Below are 21,252 nucleotides of genomic sequence, written 5' to 3' on the forward strand. Positions count from 1 at the left end.
TTTGATTTCAAGTATAGCCCTCTCTCCACACTACCACCCTTAATCCTCCAGAAATAGAGTGGAGTAAATTGCTATAGAAAAAAAAGGAACTTGGAATCAGACATAAACTGTATCAGTGATTTTTAGAAACTAGTGTTGAATGTTGAATTACTAATTTTCACAAGTTTATTAACAGAAAAATTGCATTTATAACATAAATAGGCCTACCTTTAGAAGTCTGTAGATCAAAATAATAAAAATAATAAGTTCTTTCTTTCATTAATCAGCTATTTATGAGTATCTAACTATGTTCCAGATATTGGAAACTCAATATAGGCAATATTCTACACTCTCAGAGATTTCCGAATGAAAGTAAAGGTAATTAAACAGGAAATTTCAACAAAGTAAAAGATTAAAATAGAGTGCAATAATGCTTTGATGAGGTACCAGGTACCATGAGAGAAGAGAAGCTTATGTCAATAGAGACCATGTTAAATTTGGCCTTATACCCAAGGAAGAATAATAAGCTCTGTAAGATTTTTTTTTTAAGATTTTATTTATTGGGGCGCCTGGGTGGCTCAGTCATTAAGCGTTCTGCCTTCGGCTCAGGTCATGATCCCAGGGTCCTGGGATCGAGCCCCGCATCGGGCTCCCTGCTCCGCGGGAAGCCTGCTTCTCCCTCTCCCGCTCTCCCTGCTTGTGTTCTCTCTCTCGCTGTGTCTCTCTCTGTCAAATAAATAAATAAAATATTAAAAAAAATAAAAGATTTTATTTATTTATTGAGAGAGAGCATGTGTGTAAGCAGGGGGAGGGACAGAGAATCCTCAAGCAGACTCCCGCTGAGTACAGAGACTAGGGGCTGGATCTCACAACACTGAGGTCGTGATCTGAGCCAAAACCAAGAGTCAGACACTTAACGGCTGAGCCACTCAGGTGCCGCCTAAGAAATGCTATTATACACATTTTGCAAATGAGGAAATGTAAACTGAGAGAAATGAAGTAACTTGCCTAAGGCTATGCAACCAGTAAGTGCTAAAACCAGGATTCAAATTCTGTCCTATCTGGCACCAAAGCCTACTTTTAAATATTATGCCATACTGAAACCTAACTTACTGGGAAAAGATCATAGTATCTCTTCTTCCTGTAATTGTTTGTAGCAATTATACTTTACTCCCTCCCCCCAAAAAATCATTTTAATATACTCCAACAAACACCTGCTGATATATTTCCCCTGTTGAAACAAAAAGATACTACATAGAGAGGAGAATTTTTATTACTACCTTTCAGATAAGCCATGTTTTCAGATTTTCTATAGAACTGTTGAAGAGAACAATGGGGAAATTGCAAGGTTAAGTAGTAATAGAAAGGAAGACAATAGCAAATTTCACCTTCAGCTGAATATTGAAATATGCATCATTCCAACTGTAGCAAAACAGAAAAAAGAAAGTGAAAAAAGAGATAAAACTTGGAATTTGAATTGTGGAAAAAATATCTGACCAGACTTAGAGCAGATCTAAGGATTATAAACATTCTGTAAATATTGGAAGGTTTACAAATTCTTTAGCATCACTGGGGCATCTGAGTGGCTCAGTCGGTTAAGCATCTGCCTTTGGCTCAGGTCATGATCCCGGAGTCCCGGGATCGAGTTCCTCATCAGGCTCCCTGCTGAGCAAGAAGCCTGCTTCTCCCTCTGCTTCTGTCCCTCTCTCTCTGTCTCTCATGAATAAATAAACAAAATCTTCATTTTTTTTAAAGATTTTATATGACAGAGAGAGAGACAATGAGAGAGGGAACACAAGGAGGAGGAGTGGGAGAGGGAGTAGCAGGCTTCCCGCTGAGCAGAGAGCCCGATGCAGGACTCCATCCCAGGACCCCGGGATCATGACCTGAGCCAAAGGCAGATGCTTAACGACTGAGCCACCCAGGCGCCCCTAAACAAAATCTTTAAAAAAAAATACTTTAGCATCAATGAAAGAGATAATACTCATAAGAAATGTTACCATAATCTATTTTTTTTTTATTTTTATTTTTTTAAAGATTTTATTTATTTATTTGACAGAGAGAGAGGCAGCGAGAGAGGGAACACAAGCAAGGAGAGTGTGAGAGGGAGAAGCAGGCTTCCCGCGGAGCAGGGAGCCCGATGCAGGGCTCGATCCTAGGACCCTGGGATCAGACCTGAGCCGAAGGCAGACGCTTAACGACTGAGCCACCCAGGCGCCCCTTTAATCTATTTTTTTAAAGCACAGTATGGCATTTCCTGCCTGTAAGCAAATGTGTCCTTGCCATATCTGAGCAGGCTTGCTCCAGGAAGCTGCACCCAGACCACTAACAGAAGGCAATTGACTCTGAACACAACTTTCCTCTTCTTTGGACCAAAGGAAAAAAAAGTATTCTGATGATAAGCATTTGTGTAGCACTTTCCTACTTACAAATTACATGGGCTAGAGTTTTATTTGGCCATCACAATAATCCTAAGAGGTGAGTATTATTAGTACAGTCATGTTTTGTTTTTTTTTTAAGATTTTATTTATTTATTTGACAGAGACACAGCGAGAGAGGGAACACAAGCAGGGGGAGTGGGAGAGGGAGAAGCAGGCCTCCCGCTGAGCAGGGAGCCCGATGTGGGGCTCGATCCCAGGACCCTGGAATCATGACCTGAGCTGAAGGCAGACGCTTAACGACTGAGCCACCCAGGCGCCCCAGTACAGTCATGTTTTAAGATAAGGAATTTGAAGCTCAACCTGTCTATTTCCTTTAGATAACTTAGCCAGCTAATGGTAAAGACTGGATTCCATCCCTGGGCTCTTCCCCAGTGCGCTATGATGTCATTCATTTGTTCCAAGAACACCACATTCATACAATGAAAAGAACATTGGATTGAGCTTCTGGTCCTAATTCTATCACTAACTATAGAAAAGTGAAGTTCATATACATTATCTTATTTGATGTAGAGAAGAAATAACATATATTAAGAGGAAGGGAACAAATTAAACCGCTTTTAGAAAAGGAAACTGGGGGCACCTGGGTGGCTCAGTCGTTAAGCATCTGCTTTCAGCTCAGGTCATGATCCCAGGGTCCTGGTATCGAGCCCCGCATCAGGCTCTCTGCTCGGCGGGAAGCCTGCTTCTCCCTCTCCCACTCCCCCTGCTTGTGTTCCTGCTCTCGCTATCTCTCTCTCTGTCAAATAAATAAATAAAATCTAAAAAAGAAAAGGAAACTGAAGTTCAGAAGAATTACTTGATTTTCACAAGGTCACCTGGTGGCATCATCATAAGGAGGCATGTAAACTCTTGTACATGTGGGACATTGGCACTTTGAGGTATTAATTTTTTTCTCTTCCTAAATTTGCCCATTTTCTTTCTTCTCATCTAAGCAGGTAACTGGTTTTGTATTTTATTACCTGAAGGAAGGCATGTGCCAGGACAAAAACAGAGTGATTTTTAAATTATTCCTGTTTTGTTTTCCTACAGCCTAAACTCTCAGAGTAAAAGAGTTTGCCACAGAGATGAAAGAAAGCTTCGCATGTATGTACAGAGAGAGAGATCTCCTAGCACCTCCCCAGTTTAGAAAAATATTTTCTCAGCTGAAGAAGAGAGAAAGAAGTCTTTGGATTCCAAGGCAGCAGGGATCTAGGCTCTGCTTCCTTACAGCATTGCCTGGAAGGCAGAAAGAACCCAGTAAGGAATGGCATCATAATTCTATCTAGGTAAAGAGAAATACAGAAATTCTGGGGGGAAAAGTCCATGTCTGGGAAGTAGCAAATCACTGCCAGACCAGAAAGAACTATTTAGACACAACTCATGTCTTAGGGATAAGCTATTACATAGGAGATGATCAATGACCAGACTATACCACCATTCCAGGTGGAACTCTACCATGATCCCAGAAAAGTAGGGAAAACCTCAAAAGTGATTGGAGTGATTTTGTCCACCACTCAGTGACTAAGAGTCAAAAATAAAGTTGACCTACAGAAAATGAATGCATATTTCTTATAAACCTGAATTTATAGACTGAGTCCATCTCAATGGTTAGCTAATCTTGTCCGTTCTAGCAGCCAAGTCTTCTGACTACCAGTCTAGGTTTTTTTCTCACAATATCACTGCTATTGATGATAATGATGATGATGATGATGAAGAAGAAAGAGGTCATGATGGTAAGTTGAAGGCAAAGAAAATAATGATCTGAAACAGCATCTTACCATCTCCCACATTGGCAAACCTCTACTGGTCTTTTGTGTCTCTTCTTAAATGTCACCTCTCCAGAAAGAATTCCCTGATTCCTCTAGATGAGGTTGGGTGCTCCTCATCTATGACATGACAGTGTCTTAACTCACCACAGTGAAATTGCCTGTTTCCACATTTATCTCCTTAATAAATTTTAAGCATCATAAAGGCAGACACTGAATATCATTTCCGACTGGAAAACACACACTAGCACAGTGCCTGGTACATAGCAGGCACTCAATAAATCTTTGGTGAGTGGATAAATGACAGAATAAATAAATGGAAGCAAAGCTATTGCCATAAATACATTCACACTTAGCTTTTAAAAGAATTTATGGTTTATTACCTATAAAGGATTTTAAACAGAACAAAACTTATTTATTCCAAGTCTTATCACACTGTCAACGATAAAGATGTCGCAGCTCTCCAAAATGATAGACCCCCTACAGAAACTTCAAAATCTTATCTAACAGAGTTAAGCCCTCAGTGGCTAGCAAGACGATGTCATCAGAAGAAAGAGGATACATAATCTTGCCATACTTACCCATAATCTTTGAAAGTTTTAACTTAATTCATTTTCATAGGACTTCCTACTTTATAATACATCATTCCTCTTGGTCTTAAATTCTAAAACAAATCAGGTCAGGAGAATTGTTTCATAATGTAGGTGATTTGGCCATAATTCTTGAAATAGCTTTGAGAAACTTACTAAAAACTGAACCTATGCAGAAAGCTTACTACTTGGAATTCAGAATGACTGACTGGACAGAAGAGACTGGGTAAAACTCATGATCCTTTGCTGACAAAGCAACCTACATTGAGGATACAGAGCCCTTGTACCTTGACTGATACAAATTCCTGAGCAGGAATTCTAGCTGGAGAACAGGTCTTCCTCCCCCAGTTTAAAAAAAAAAAAAAAAAGATTTTATACATCTTAGCCTCATAGTAAAAAAATATTTTATAATCACTAAAATGATTATATAGTAAGTATTAATGAGAGCATATAATGAGAGTATATAATTAAGAAAGAAGGGTATTCTTATAGTTTAGTGAATATATTATTATAAAAGAGCAAGCAATTGATTGGTTGATTAGCAAAGGCATGAGTAAATTGAATGCTGTAATTCCTTGTTTTAAAAATCTAATATTTTGTGTACATCTTCCCACTGACTATACTCTTCTACTCAAAAAGTAACCAATGATAGGCCTAAAGGAAAAAGAAAATATTTTACCATATATGGAACACTTGGGCAGTTTCCCAAAAACCTAACAGTTCAAATATTTCCTGGTATCAAGTCATTAGCATATCATTTTCACACTTTCCCAATACATAAGAATCGTAAAACAAATTCAATTAACAGATAATTTTAATACTATGACTATTGTTTGCTTCATTACATACTCTTAATCAGTAGTTGAACACAAAAAGTATTCTTATGTTTCTCTCTCCAGATTGCTCTCTTTTTATGCCTCCTGGATTGATGAGTATTTTCCAACATTGAGAGTCTTTGGCATCATGGTTTCCAATAACTCTCACAACCAAGGTCAATATGACCTTTTGAGGGATTTTTAAATCTAACAAAATCTTTAGTAAATTATCTATTTTACTTTAACTTGCAGAAATTGGAAAAGTTTGAAAATTATCTTTTCCTATCCCTCTCTGGAAAGATTCAGTTCTTAACTCTTTTGAGTTTTATTGGCTGGGAAAAAGAAAAAAAACACAAAGTTTTGTGAAATGGAAAAAGTATCTGGATGTAATACTGGTATGGCAAATATGAAACTTCAAACAAATTTAATAAAATATATGCAAAATGAATAAAATAGCCACTCAGGTACAACCAATTCAGGTAAACATTTTCCCCTTTAAAGAAACTGAAAAGGGGTGCCTGTGTGGCTCAGCTGTTAAGGTTCTGCCTTCGGCTCAGGTCATGATCCCAGGGCCCTGGGATCGAGTCCCATGTCGGGCTCCCTGCTCCATGGGAAGCCTGCTTCTCCCTCTCCCACTCCCCCTGCTTGTGTTCCCTCTCTCGCTGTGTCTCTCTCTGTCAAATAAATAAATAAAATCTTTAAAAAAAAAAAAAGAAACTGAAAAAAAATTATTCTAGGAATTTAAGAACAGCTAGAGCTGTAAAGAGAACATATCCAGATAATGAAAGGCAAATATAAATTACTAAGATACTATAAAAAAGAAATTAAGCCACATAGTACAAGAAACAGAACATGAAAAAGAAAACTTCAAATAAGGAAGGAATGAACAAAAGAGTTTTAAGAGGAAGAAAAGAAGAAAAGCAAAAGTGTCATTTTTAAAAAGTATGGTCAACCAAAAGGAAAGACTGTGAACCCAGGAAATAATAATCTCAATTTCAAGGATGTCCATGAGATACATGGCAATATCAAGTCTTAGAATTCTAATTACACAACACTCTTTGGCTTCCTTTAAAAAGAACAATGTCAAAACATATGAATTATGAAAATGATAGTATTTAACTTTCAGTACTTGGTAAAAATAAGTTTATACATTATTACATCACTGAGAACAGCTGTAAAAAAAGAATTTAAAGGAAATAAAGTGTTACATAAATGAAAAATGTCAGATAGACTTCTATATGAATTTAAAAGAAGCTAGGAGGACAATTAAAAAGACGGGGCTTTTTTTTTTTAAGATTTTTTTTTTTTTTTGACAGAGAGAGACACAGCAAGAGAGGGAACACAAGCAGGAGGAGTGGGAGAGGGAGAAGCAGGCTTCCCTGCTGAGCAGGGAGCCCGATGTGGGATCGATCCCAGGACCCTGGGACCATGACCTGGGCTGAAGGCAGACGCTTAATGACTGAGCCACCCAGGCCCCCAAAAAAAGACAGGTTTTTAAACACAGAAATGAAATGAACATCAACCTCAATGTATTAAAAGCAATGATTTCTTACACATATTTAATATTACAGAGAAAAAAACTGCAATGTACTAAAAAATTCTGTTGAAGTATATTTTATCATTAAAATAGCAACATCCCACTGAAAACATAGAGAAGGACACAACTATCATTAACTTTTATTTCTTACATTAATCTAACATGAAATCAGATTAGAGCAATTCAACAAGTCTTGTTGAAATAGCCCCATCCTATGCACCATGATCCTATATCACATGAGAGAATGCTAATACAATTTATCTTGGATTGGCCCTGAATTCTCACAAATAGGTCAAAGATGTCCTAAAGGTTCAGGTGGGAGCAAATCAAGTTACTACAATAGATAAGAGAATCCTGAATGAAAAGCAACTGTTGGGGAAAAAAAATTTCTAATGAAGAATCTTGAAAAAACTGAAATCTATAAAAACATGGAGAGTGGGGTGGGAGAGATAGGAAATAATGTCTTAAAGCAAAAAAAGCAGTGAATATGAGGGTTTCAGCTTATCTAAGACCTAGTTCAAGAACAGAATCTAAAAATGGACTTAGATGTCACACCCATTCCCACTTCCCACCACGGTTGTATGTTGCTAACTACACCAATCTCCGCTCTACTTTTACAATAACATATAAAATAAATACCAAATGAAAATCTCATGAAAATTTCTTGTTTCAATAAGAATATATTCAGCAATGAATAAACACTTGGTTCAAAAGGATAGTTACTGTTAAAATTACATTTAATTTAGTTATTTCATCGTATCTACCACATGTAACAATGAAGAAAGAAAAATGAGTCAAGATGACAAAAGACACTACTCTCTGCAGAATAAATCTAGGTTATACTTTAAAATATTTGTTTCACTCATATTTTAGAAGTAATACAAATAGTAAGCTTAGTCAATTAAAAATATAACGCATATGTCATAACTTATTTGGCTAGTTTACTGTAAGATTCAAAAACATGTATCTTGACACTAAGTAGTTTTAAAAGATTAAAAAACAACATAAATTGTTTTTCTAAGTAGATCAGTTCACAAATTACATAATGCATAGATTTTAGCATAACCCAAATATATACTTGCCTTGCTAATTAGAACTTGTTGATTCCTTAAAAAAGATGACCCATTGCCATCAATCCATTATTAAAGAAGGAAGGAAGAAATGGAGGGAGAGAGAGGGAAGAAAAAAGACGGAGGAAAGAAGGAAGAAGTAAGGAAGGAAATAAACATTAAATTATTTCTCATAATGCATAATTTTCAATCATGTCACTGCAATTTTTATAACTTCCTTCAAGGTAGGAACTTTTTAAGAAACTCAGCCTATTGGGTTTAGAAACCTTAAGATCAACCTGCATACCGTTGGTGGGAATGCAAACTGGTGCAGTTACTATGGAAAACAGTATGGAGGTTCCTCAAAATATTAAAAATAGAAATACTATATGATCCAGGAATTCCACTACTGGGTATGTATGCAAAGAAAACAAAAACACTAATTCAAAAAGATATATGCACCCCTATGTTTATTGCAGCATTATTTACAATACCCAAGATATGGAAGCAACCCAAGTATTCATCAGTACATGAATGGATGGAGAAGATATAGTATATACACAGACACACACACACACAAACATACACACACACACTCACACACTAGAATAGTATACAGCCATAAAAAGAATGAAATCTTGTCGTCTGTGACAACATGGATGGATTTAGAGAGTACTATGCTAAGTGAATAAGTCAGAGAAAAAGACAAATACCATATGATTTCACTCATATGTGGAATCTAAAAAACAAAACAATTGAATAAACAAAAAACAGAAACAGACCCATAAATACAGAGAACAAATTGATGGTTGCCAGATGGGTGGGGGGTAGGGGCTATGGGCAAAATGAGTGAAGGGGAGTAGGAGGTACAGGCTTCCAGTTATGGAATGAATGAGTCACGAGGACAAAAGGTACAGCACAGGGAACACAGTCAATGGTATTATAATAGCTTTGTATGGTGACAGATGGTAGCCACACTTGTGAACATGGCATAATGTATAGACTTGTCAAATCACTATGTTGTACACCTGAAACTAATGTAACATCGTGTATCAACTATACTTCAATAATATTTTTTAAAGAACTCCTTTTAAAAAAAAGACACCTGCTTAGTTAAGTTATACCTAGAACATCAACTGCTCATCTTCCACCTCCTTCCCAGATAACTTTTTATCCAATTCTCTCCCCTGCCTCTCTCCTTTCTCTCTCCTCCTCATCTCCTCTCTCTGCTACATACACACATACACAATGTGTTTAAATTCAATTATTAATCTAAAATAAGTCAGTCCAGAAGGGACAATGTCCAGAGGACAATAAGGGGTAGAGAGAATAAAAACACATGGTGGGTGCCTGGGTAGCTCAGTCGTTTAGCGTCTGCCTTCGGCTCAAGTCATGATCCCAGGGTCCTGGGATCTAGCCCCACATCGGGCTCCTTGCTCAGCAGGGAAGCCTGCTTCTCCCTCTCCCACTCCCCCTGCTTGTGTTCCCTCTCTTGCTGTCTCTCTCTCTGTCAACAAATAAATAAAAATCTTGAAAAAAATTAAAAAATAAAAATAAATTAAAACACATGGTAAGTAAGTCAAAGAGCCATGTCATTTATTGGCTACATTACCAAAACCATTCTTGTTCCAGATAAACCAATTGTGTCAGGTCTAGACAGGTATGGCTTCAAAATCTCACAGAGAGTTTATTTATCTCAGTGATATTACAGGAGAGAGCAAGAGAAGGAAACAATCCCAGTCTCAAATCCAACGCACAAAGGAACGTTTGTAGGTATCTCAGAGGTTTTATATATCACTGTCCATCTCTACAGATACCAGGTGGATAAAGCATCTCACTGATTATAAGTTTCCTCAATGCACCTTCCAAATCCACAGGTAGAAGGATTAAACATCATGCAGAGCCAGGCTGCCCTTAAACCTTCACCCTGAACTTCAGTTTCAGTTTGTATCAACTCACATAACTGGTCAGCACTTGGATCTCTGCTAGTCCCGTATATGGAGTGCAAGGGTGTTTGAATAAATTTTGGTTCAAAACTCTTGAGAAAATTCTTTATAGTTGATCTGATCTTCCACACCATGTCAAAAAAAAAAAAAAAAATTGGTTTCATTAGGATCTTTAAGAACAAAGTTAACCTGGGGTAGATCTAGGTTAAAGTGAATTCCGTGGCCCAACCTATAATAAACTATGCTTTAGAAAGCCACGGGATCTTGATCCATTCTGGGGAGGGAGGAGGGAATTAGGGGTTTACCTCATTTGGGAAACTTGCCAATCGTGTTATTAGATGATACATACATCTAGAAAAGCACAGCAGTTACCAAAGTTGTGCTTTATCACAGAAGTGAATATCTACCCTAGAGTAAACCCAAATATGAAATTTATCTTTAATCAAAAGATTAATAAATCTATAATTATGTTCAGTACAACTTTGTTATCTTTTACAACTATGTAATTCACTTGATAAATATTAAGTCCGGGGTGCCTGGGTGGCTCAGTCAGTTAGGTGTCTGCCTTCAGCTCAGTTCATGATCCCAAGATCCTGGGATCAAGCCCCACGTTGGGCTCCTTGCTCAGCGGGGAGTCTGCTTCTCCCTCTGCCTCTGCCCCCGCTCATGCTCTCTTCTCACTCTCTGTCTCAAATAAATAAATAAAACCTTTAAATAAATAAATAAATATTAAGTCCATGAGGAAGAGCTCAAAAGTAATCTTTGACAAGCTAAGAAAACAAGCTAAAGAAAAGTTCCAATCTGTGGTATCAAACCTATGCTGATTATAAACGGTAATTTAGACAACCTGAGTTATGAAATCACAAATGTCTATAATTAAATACTATAGTCTTACTTCATTATACTTTAGCAAAATATTACTGAATGAGTACCACAGAAAAGACAGTATTACAATAAATATTTTCCAAAACCCAAGCAAAATTTTACTCTCAAATGGAAGACAATTTAAACAGCAAATACCAGAATCAAGAAAAGGGACAAACATATATTATATAGGAAGCCTCATAGCCCACCTTTCTTCTTGACTGGCATTCTTGGGTCTTTCCACTGCCACAGGATCCAAGATCTCTTTTCAGGTTTCAACTTGATCCAGCTGGACTGAGGCCAAGAGCCAGGTAACTGTTGCAAACCACTTCACTGTTCAATTTTGAAATCCAGGCTGTCTTCTCTTCCAGATAGAGAAAAAAATGATGTATTTTTTTCCACAATTAAACTTTTGACACTGCCCACAGAGTTCAGAAAAAAATAACCTTGAGTTTTTCAATTTTTATAAAATATTTATTCTGTTAAAAAAAAACTGAGAAAATTATTGTAAGCATAGAAAATGTTATTAAAACTCCTCTTCAGACATCAACATTTTTGGAGTTCAATGACTAACTCAATTAAGGCACAAACCAAATTTACACAGCTGTCTCATTACTCATGATCAAATTCAAAGATGAACTGGTTGATGATAAAGATCCTCAATTCTTCAGAGAAAAATTTAATCCCCTCCCCAACAAAAAATACTTTTAAAAACGTTTTTGACTCTGGTCTCTAAAAAGATGGGTGAGTTTGAACAGTTTTCTGGGGCAGAACACAGACTGACTGAAAGGCCCCTTTTTATTTACTGGACCAGAAGTTCCAGATCTCACCCCCTCAGTCAGACAGGATCCAGCTTGCTGTCACTTTCATTTTTTTCTTCTGTGCTCTCCAAGCCCCTCGGGCTTAATCCTTAATGCCCCTCTGATTCTGATCCTCCCATGTATTAACCGAGAGGATTGAAAAGAAGGAAAGCAATCCCTTGGCATGGAGACATTAAAGTGACAGTGCTACTCAATGGGCACTTGATGCAGGATGAGTTGGCGAAGCAGATTTCTTCACACTGGAGTCATTCACATCATGCCATCTCTTCGCATCCAAGCAGCTCCCTATCCGGCGAGGAAAAACACTGAGACTGTTCGAGAGAAGTCAAACCTTCCCCCAAAGGTGTTTTCTGAGACGATGTAGTAGTATTAGGCATGAGGGCACAAGCTGTGCAAACGGTCCGCGATTTCCTAAATTAGAGTTCTGCTGCTTGGCTTCCACATCCACCCTTTGAATCTCTCTCCAAACTACCCACCTTCCTTTTGCAGAAACGACAAGAAATCTCTCTGCTACCGCTGGCCACCCCTGCCCACACCCCGTTCCTATATAGAAGTGCACAGAAATGTCCTGCACCCTCCACGCGATGAAGTGTTTCCTCAGGCAGGAGAAACAGCAGCACTAGAAATTATATAACTCTCGAATTTGGCTTCTCTAAGACATGGAGACTGGAGGGTCGGGGTTGCTGGTCTGGGAGATACTGCTGGGCACTGAACGTGCACAAAAGGGCGCCAGGCCTCCTTGCAGCGCCCTCCACCCCGAAATATCGGCTGGCAAAGGGGTCTTCTTGGGAAGTGGGGGAATTTCTCTCTCTGGTGCCTTTCCAAGCGGGGTGAAAGGATGGAATATGAGGGGACTAAAGACTGGGAGAGGAGTCAGACCGCTGAGGGGGGAGAAGGCCAGTCGGGGCTGCTCTGGCGGCCGGTTGGGGGCTCTGGGGAGGAGGTGCCGGGGAAGCCGAAGCCTTAACACACGAACCAGGCCAGAGGGGAGAACTCCCTCAAAGAGTGAAAGGGGCGGGCAGGTCGGCCCCAGCTAACGGAGGTGCCCAGAAGAGAGGAAAGCGCGCAGCAACATCCCTGCGCTCGGACCGCCCCACGTACCCCCTCAGCAGGAGAGAAGAGGGAGCTAGGTTAACAAATAACTGAGTAAAGGAATATAGGGCTGGCAAAAAGGCGGGCCCACGGGCGTCTGGACCTCCTCGAAGCCAATGAGCGGCCCTCATTTCTGGACGCCACGCCCAATCACAGCCAGGATGGAGGGCGCGGCTTTTGACTGGATCGGGGAGGGCCGGGGCTGCAGGCTAGAGGCGTGAGCCAGCACCACTTCCCGCTTCTGGCGTTCTGGGTCCCCGCCCACCGCTAGTCATGTGATCCGCCAAAATGGCGGCGCTCGGCCGTGAGGCTGCGGCTGACTTGAAGGATGCAGGTGTGGTGCCGGTGAGAGCTGAGGAAGTGCCCAAGGTAGGCGGAAACCCGGGGCCGTATGAGTCGTGATTTCTTCAGCCTCAGTATATTAACGGACTCTTCTGAAATGATGGAATTTCCAAATCTAAAGAGAACAGCTTCCAAGTCCATGCAGGGCGCAGTGAAGCTCCCAGTTGTTATGGAAAGAGGCGGAGAGAAAGTAGGAGACCTAAAGTCTAGTCCCGATTGCTCGCAGTTTTTTCTCTTGTCTCTAGGCCTTTGCGCTAGCTTTCAACTTGAAATACTTCCGTGTAACTTCCTCCCCTCCCCACCCCTACCAAGTTGTTCTCTTGCATATACTCGTTTAAACGTCATTTACTTCTGGAAACCTTCCCACACTTCCCCTGGGTAGGTTAAGTTTGGCTTTTCTTATGCTTTTTGTTTGGTTTGGTTTCATTTCTATGGCACACTAATTCTGCCTTTAAATTACCTGCCTTTTTGTCCTGACCTCGGTTGGGTTGTGGATTTCACAGGACACAACTGCATCTTAATTATCCTGGAGTCTGTCAAATACCAGGTGCTGTGTAAATGATGAGTATTAAATAAAATTCTGAAAAGTCAGGTAAATATTATTTTACACATAAAAGCAGTACAAAACTGTAAAATGCTTTGCAGACTATAAACCTGAATACATACACTTACTGGGATAATCGTGGTGACCAGTTGAGTGGCCTTGGACTAGTCAATTTTTAGATAAAATGCTGGTTATAGCTGATGGAGGGAGGTGGGTGGGAGATGGGCTAAATAGGTAATAAGTATGAAGGAGGGCACTTCTTAGCACAGGGTGTTATATATAAGTGATGAATCACTGAATTCTACTGAAACCAATATGAGACTATATGTTAACTAACTAGAATTTAAATAAAAATTTGAAAAAATTAAAAATTAAAAAAGTTGGTTATCACAAAGTCTTTACATTTCAGCCCTTGTTAAAAGTCTATCAAAAAATTACTAGTCTATTTCTCTGCTTTAATAACAGTGCCTTCCAAAGACTAGGCGCTAAATAAATATTTGCACTCAGTAAGTATTTGTCCTGTTTCAGTGTTTTAGAATCATAATACTGGGTGTCTGGGTTCCCTGTATAATGACAGTGCAGACAAGGTAGAAGGTTGGTACAAGGCATTGCCTGAGAGTTTTCTTTGTGGGAAGTAAGGGACTTAAATGAATTGGATGACAGCAAAATAAACATTTATTTTAAATAAACATATTATAAATTACCATGTTACTGGTCTCTGCCTTCATAGTACATTAGATAGATATAGAATCTCCCTTAGATATTACGATATCTTCCATTTTCCATTTAGATGTCCAGAATAGCCAGAAGATTAAATCTAGTCTATAAGAAATTGCTATTTATAATTTTTCCCTGTCCTCTCAGATATTTTAAAGAAAAAAAAATAGTACTGGCTTGAGTCCAGTTCTACAATGATGCAGAGCTAGAAACTTGTCCATTATTACTCATGGTGTAATAATATATGAAAGGTCAAAGGAGCCCATACCTTCAGAATGTTGATGCCATGGATGAATTAGCCTTTCATTAGTTAGGGTTAAGATTGGTACATATCACTTATTCAGCAAATGAGTATTACAGTGATGTTCAACAATTACAGCATGTGTCCACTGATTACCAGTGTCAGAATCATTTGGTCTATTAAAGTGCAGATTTCTAGACTTCACCCTACTCCTGTTGAATCCAGATATCAGGAGGGAGCTCAAGAGACTGCAATAAACCCCGCATGTGATTCTTATGCAAACTAAAGGTTGAGAATCACTGATTTATTATCTTCTGAGTTCATTATGCTTAATCCACTCTTAATTCTCTTGCCCAGGACTCTTGAAATTTGAGATCTAGTCTATGCCCTTACTATAAATGTCAAAATGGAGGTCAATATAAATTGTGAAGGACCATAATTTTTTTAATCTCTTCATCGGCTAATCTGGAATCCCATAATGCCAGTGTGGCAAAAGATTCAACAAATGTTATTGTTAAGACTTTACACAGAGACCCAAGAGTCTTACCCAAAGCAAAACATTCAGAAAGGATCCTTTCTTAGGATCCAGTTTTGTTTTGTTTATCACTGTTTTTTTACTTTCTGTTAAGATGCTACTGTACAAACCCTCATGGTCCCTTGACATTGGCAACTGTCTGTTCATACATCACACTTGGGACACAGGAACCTTCCCACCTGGAGCCCAGTGCCATGGGTCCAGGCTCCCTGGTATACTACATATAGTTTCCAGCAAAGGCTGTGCTTCTGCTCCAGGTGCTCCTAGGGAGCTGGATATATAATTTATATAATCCAAGGTATTGGGGCACCTGGGTGGCTCAGTCGTTAAGCGTCTGCCTTCGGCTCAGGTCATGATCCCAGGGTCCTGGGATCGAGCCCTGCATCAGGCTCCCTGCTCTGCCAGGAGCCTGCTTCTCCCTCTCCCACTCCGCCTGCTTGTGTTCCCTCTCTAGCTGTCTCTCTCTGTCAAATAAATAAAATAAAATCTTAAAAAAAAAAAAATTATAATCCAAGGTATCCATCCATGAGCATTACTTCTTCCTAGCCTGGAACAGTGTCCCTCTCTCTGATGTTCTCTCTCACTATTCTCCAAGGCAATCCCTGCTCTCCTCCTTCTCCAGGAAACTCAACATAATCTCCAAAATGAGCTTACACTTTCATGAGACAGATGTCAACAGGTAGGTGTTGTTTCCTTCTAGCTCTGAAAAAGCTAGAGCAAGAACTACAAAGGACCTGGCTACCTTTGGGGAAAACTGTAAGAAAAACAAAAACTCAGTATCTCAGTAAGTTATCCTTCTACACTAGGTCCTAAGGCAAGACAACCTTTCTGAACCTCATTTTTCTCATCTATAAAGGTATAAAAATAGAAATGATCATTATTCTACCAATTTCTCAAAAAGCTATTGTCTAGCAGATAATAAGAGCTACTAAATATTGATTGAATCATTGACAAAGTATGTGAAAGCAGATGACATTTTACTAGGATCTAAATGGTTTTTAATCTGAATCTAAAATTTATAAGATGTATCATTATCATTTATTTATCATTTATCATTATCATTTATCATTAGCTATTATGGTTATGAAATTTTGTGTTTTCCAGGACATCAGAATGGCAACATACACACATGGTCAGCCCAGTCTTTCTCTAGGAGATGCAGAATTCAGAAGACCAATGGTCATCGAAATCATAGAAAAAAAATTTGAATATCTTAGAAAAGAAAAGTAAGAGACACACCCAGACTGAAAGTCAATAACTTTATTTGCACATCTTCTGTATTGCCATTGTTTCTGAGTATCGAAGATCCTATTAACTTTATTGAGTTGGTTATAAGGAAAGTTTATGAAAAAACTGGAGGGAAACATAGATGAAAATAGTGGTTTGTTGGAATATTGGGACTGTGGATAATTTCTTTTGCTTCTTAAAAAAGAAAATGCCCAAAATTATTGTTGAAATGTTATTTGTACAATAAACATTTTTAAATTAAAAGCAATGGAGAACACCATTTCGGGAGCTACTTATATTTAATTGATGTTCAATTGTAATTAAATTCAGTTTAGAATTGATTAACTCAGCACAGTGCTGAATTCAAAAAGGAATTCAGATTCCATGATGTACGTATAGTCTCATATTACCATTTCAACTTAGATTAACAGAGCTCAAGAATAAAATAAAAGGACGTTAATCTTAGACCTTAGATATTTCTGAATTTAGGTATGAGTCAGAATCAGTAAAACTAGATCTGTCAAATCTCTTTGCATATCCTAGACAAATTATTTGAAATATATCTGCACTAATTAAGAAATAGTTATTTGCTAGAGGGCCTAACCAAATGTAAATAACTTTGTTCATATGACTTAAGCAAATTAATCCTTTTAGTAGCAAAAGCAGTATTCTTAGATATCTCATAAATTTGGCTATATTAGAACATATTCATTTTTATTTGTGGCCAAAATTTTCTTACAAGAGTTTAGAACCACTCTAGGTGATTTCAGAAAGAGGCTTCTATCCTCTCATTAGAATGCAAGTTCCATGAGAGGTGGGATTTTTTTTTTCTTTATTCACTGCCCCATCCTCAACACATAGAAATATTGGATGTTGAGTAAATATGTAATAATAAATGAATACCCAGGAAAGGATATACCCATTAAGAGAATTATTACGTTGAATGTAATTTTTCTCTTTGTTTTTCCTATTAGGACGTTAAATATATATGGCACAGTGTTCTTTGGAACAGCAGCTAGTCTCTCTGGAATAATGGCCAACTTCATTTTCAGACACTGCTTCAAGGTTAAACATGATGCTTTGAAGACATATGCATCACTGACTACACTTCCATTTTTGTCTACTGTAGTCACTTATAAGCTCCTTGTAACGGACGCTTTGTATTTGGGTAAATTTAAATTCATTAATGTATAATGTGTTTATGTTTAAGTAAAATTACACCTTAACATATCCTGTTACTACTGTTGATAATGATCACTAACGCTTGTATATTGCTTTGCCACTTAAAAAGTACCTTCACATATATTGTCCTATTTCATCCCCACAACAGTCGTCCTGATTAGGCAGCGCTAGTAGTATTGTGTCCTCCTTACAGACACACAGCCAAAGCTAAGACATGTTCAAGTATGCTAAGAAACAACATAATATACTGGGGAAAAAGCAGGCTTTGGCATACTACACACGATTTCAGATTCTGCCTCCTACCTTAAGTTTTGTGACAATGGGCAAGTCATTTAATATCTGAGCTCAGTTGTCTAATCTGTAAATTAGGACTACTAGTACTGTTGTGATGATTAAAATACTATATGTGAAATGCCTAATGAGATATCTGGCTTATTGTGGGCTTCTAATGTTACTTCCTGCCTCCTCCCCTTAGCTTAAGTTTCATAACTAGTAATTGATGGAACCTCTAAATCCTATTTATCAGGTCTTAAATATCTCTTTCCCAGGGAAACCTTCTCTGATTCCCTCAGTGTAGGTTAGGTTTCTAGATACATTCTCTATTCATTTTACCTTCAAAGCATTGTGCACACTTAAAAATTTATTTTTTTTTTAAGATTTTATTTATTTATTTGACAGAGACACAGCGAGAGAGGGAACACAAGCAGGGGGAGTGGGAGAGGGAGAAGCAGGCCTCCAGCAGAGCAGGGAGCCCGATGCAGGGCTCAATCCCAGGACCCTGGGATCATGACCCGAGCCGAAGGCAGACGCTTAACGACTGAGCCACAGAGGCACCCCAAAAAATTATTTATTTAAATATTTGTCTTATTCTTTCCTGGTGGACTCACCTAAAGGTTAGAGATTGGGTCTCTTCTATGCAACATTATATCACTAATACATGCCTGACACATAGACAATAAAAATGTGTTAACCTAGAATCCAGATGTCTGGGTCTAATAGTTTAATATTTTTCATTATGAAATTGCTTTCTGCAACAATTATAAGATATATATATATATAAGAGATAACACCACTTACGTTAAGTATAATAAAAGTATTTTTCAAACGTGGTGCATTTAGTTTATCATGTGCCTTAGACTAAATTTCTAACATTCTTTCTATTGTTTCACTATGATTGAGGACAGTACAGATAACTACTCTGTGAGGACACAAGACTGTCTTAATAGTTCTTATCCTGAGTTTTAAAAGGAAACCAAATTTACTTTTGTTCTCCAGGCAATATAAGCCAGGAAAATTGTGTTCTGAGAAGTTCACTGATTGGCATAGTATGTGGCGTTTTATATCCCTGTGGTTTGGCTTTTTCTAAAAATGGACGCCTGGCAGTCAAGTAAGTCCGTCTGTTTGTTCCTTTTCTTCCTTCCTTCCTCCATTTTTTTGTTTGTTTGTTTTTTTAAATGTTCATAAACGTTTCTTATTCTTTAGCTGCCAATGACACATTTTAATTAGAATGTAGTTTGGTACTTCAAATAGCTAGCTTTAAACCTTTTTGCTATCTACATGAAAGACCGTAGAATAGAAATTATCCATTTGGGGGAAATCAATGAACTTTTCATAGAAAATACATCCAGAAGAAGTTCTTAATTATTTTTCCCTTTTAGGTATCATACTGTTCCACTGCCACCAAAAGGAAGGGTTTTACTTTACTGGCTGCTGCTTTGTCAAACAGAGATAAAAGCTATGATGATTCCTCTAGTCCTTCAGACGGTATTTGGAATATTTAATGGTCTACAGCATTATGCAAGATTTGGAAGTACACTTGAGAAAACTGTACATGAAGATTAATCAAAGAGTGAATGGATACTAAATCAGCAGAATGGGTTTTTTTTATGATGAGGACTCAGGCATTGCTGAAGCAGTTAAAAGTAACTCTGGACAGTTTGTTTCTGTTCCTTTTGCCTGGTATACAGCAGGTACTCAATAAATATTCAGTAATTCGGTATTTAAATGTAAGTTTCATCTTTCTTCATTGTGTGTGGAAGTGGGTTTGAGACGTCAGGGTTTGCTCTATACATTTATATATTCATTCATGAGACATTTATTAAGCACCTTACATCTCAGGTACCATGTAACATGTAATAAGGAATGGTCCTTAACCCAGAAGGAACTCACAATTAGAAGAGAAATTTAAAATGTGAACACATAGCAAGAGAAGGTTTGAGAAGTACACAAATAATTCTGTGAGCACATTGAGGATATGGCTATTAACTACTTGGGCAGAAGGGAAAACTAAGGGGAAAAAGTGACATTTGACCTATATTTGGAAGGAGCAATTGAAAGTTTGTAAGAAAGCAACACATAGAAGTTAACATACAGCCCATTCCTCTACCCTACACTCTTAACTCTATATACTTTTCTGGCCTCTTATCATTTACAAATGTGCTGTTAAAGGAACTTTTATTGGGTGCCTATTATGCTGTGCATTAATATAGATATCAGGCATCCAGAGATTCAGTCCCTGCCCTCAAAAAGCTCAGAATTTAAGGAAAGAGATTACAGCATACTTCTTTAAGTCTTCGAGAGCATTTCTTTATCTCAGTTAAGGAAATGAGCACTGTCTGATGAATAAGGCACAGAGTGGAGCCCCACAGTTCATTCTCCTTGTCTTAACCATGTATATCTTGAGATAGGATTTGGTCATCTGAGGCCCCACGCAACCCAAAGCAAAATGGAAGTCTTACCAAGGTGCTTTATGACATCATAGATAACAAACTGGGATATACCCTAGTGCTAATGAAAAAAATTAAAATAAAACTAGCTAGTTCTCAGAATAATTCATTATACTTGAAACTGAGGAAAGGGCAGGTGACTAGGGGGGAACTAAGTCAAACTGATAACTGGATCAATGGTATTCATATTTTAACTCTTTAAAAAAATTATTATACAAAGATGATACATGAATACCATCTCAATGTGACATATTCAAATGACCCAGAAATATACAGAGCAAGATTTGAAAGTCCCCCTTTTTCTTCTCCATTCTCCATAGGGACCCACTATCAAGTTAGCATGCCTCTTTCCTTGCAGTATTCTTTTGTAACAACATATTTTTTAAAATAATATTTTCCATACATACTGAAAATTAATTTTGACTTCACTATGTGTCTTGGAGGTATTTTCAACTCATTACATATAGGTCTAACATGTTTTTTTTAGTGACTGAGTAACATTCTTGGTGATTCCAGTATTCACATAGGTGATCTTTTTCTTTTTTTTTTTTTAAAGATTTTATTTATTTATCTGAGAGAGAGAATGGGAGACAGAGAGCATGAGAGGGGGAGGACCAGAGGGAGAAGCAGACTCCCCACTGAGCAGGGAGCCCGATGTGGGACTCGATCCTGGGACTCCAGGATCATGACCTGAGCCGAAGGCAGTTGCTCAACCAACTGAGCCACCCAGGTGCCCCCACATAGGTGATCTTTCTAACACCCTGGTCTCTCTACCCAACCACTCACTCCCATGGTCATACTCTAGAACTGTGCCATCCAATATAACAGTCACTAGGCCACTTGTGGCTACTGAGCATTT

At 38.2% G+C, this 21,252-nt stretch overlaps 2 protein-coding genes across 11 annotated transcripts in view; one reads left to right on the forward strand and one right to left on the reverse strand.

Moving 5' to 3' along the window:
* The window catches only part of DLG2 (discs large MAGUK scaffold protein 2), a 2,206,895-nt gene extending 2,194,003 nt beyond the window's left edge, over positions 1-12,892 (reverse strand). For 4 of the 8 annotated variants that reach the window (XM_078058610.1, XM_078058611.1, XM_078058609.1 and 1 more), the window contains exon 1: positions 11,176-12,890. In XM_078058610.1, the coding sequence (XP_077914736.1) occupies positions 11,176-11,194 (19 nt within the window). In that variant the 5' untranslated portion in view covers positions 11,195-12,890. Of the gene's footprint in view, positions 1-11,175 lie in introns of all 8 variants that reach the window. The other 4 variants (XM_078058614.1, XM_078058612.1, XM_078058613.1 and 1 more) reach the window with 3 other exon arrangements.
* Positions 12,893-13,094: 202 nt separating this feature from the next.
* TMEM126B (transmembrane protein 126B) lies at positions 13,095-19,672 on the forward strand. 3 transcript variants are annotated; one of them, XM_036082202.2, is made up of 6 exons: positions 13,134-13,248; positions 15,854-15,937; positions 16,363-16,484; positions 17,460-17,653; positions 18,943-19,054; positions 19,326-19,672. In XM_036082202.2, exons 3-6 carry the CDS (start codon positions 16,372-16,374, stop codon positions 19,507-19,509), a joined length of 603 nt encoding a protein of 200 aa, XP_035938095.1. In that variant the 5' UTR covers positions 13,134-13,248; positions 15,854-15,937; positions 16,363-16,371; the 3' UTR covers positions 19,510-19,672. The 3 variants fall into 3 exon arrangements, with proteins under 3 accessions (XP_035938094.1, XP_035938095.1, XP_035938096.1); XM_036082201.1 differs by lacking the exon at positions 15,854-15,937 and having other exon boundaries at positions 13,095-13,248; XM_036082203.2 differs by lacking the exons at positions 13,134-13,248; positions 15,854-15,937 and adding an exon at positions 13,282-13,599.
* Positions 19,673-21,252: the final 1,580 nt, after the last annotated feature.

Source organism: Halichoerus grypus, chromosome 11, assembly GCF_964656455.1.
Source record: "Halichoerus grypus chromosome 11, mHalGry1.hap1.1, whole genome shotgun sequence".
NCBI classification, from domain to species: domain Eukaryota; kingdom Metazoa; phylum Chordata; class Mammalia; order Carnivora; family Phocidae; genus Halichoerus; species Halichoerus grypus.

Coding starts and splice junctions, on each gene's coding strand:
- TMEM126B (XM_036082201.1), top strand. CDS start 13,168: ATGGCGGCGCTCGGCCGTGAGGCTGCGGCTGACTTGAAGGATGCAGGT. Junction 13,249..16,362: donor GAGCTGAGGAAGTGCCCAAG/GTAGGCGGAAAC, acceptor TGTGTTTTCCAG/GACATCAGAATGGCAACATA. Junction 16,485..17,459: donor GAATATCTTAGAAAAGAAAA/GTAAGAGACACA, acceptor TTTTCCTATTAG/GACGTTAAATATATATGGCA.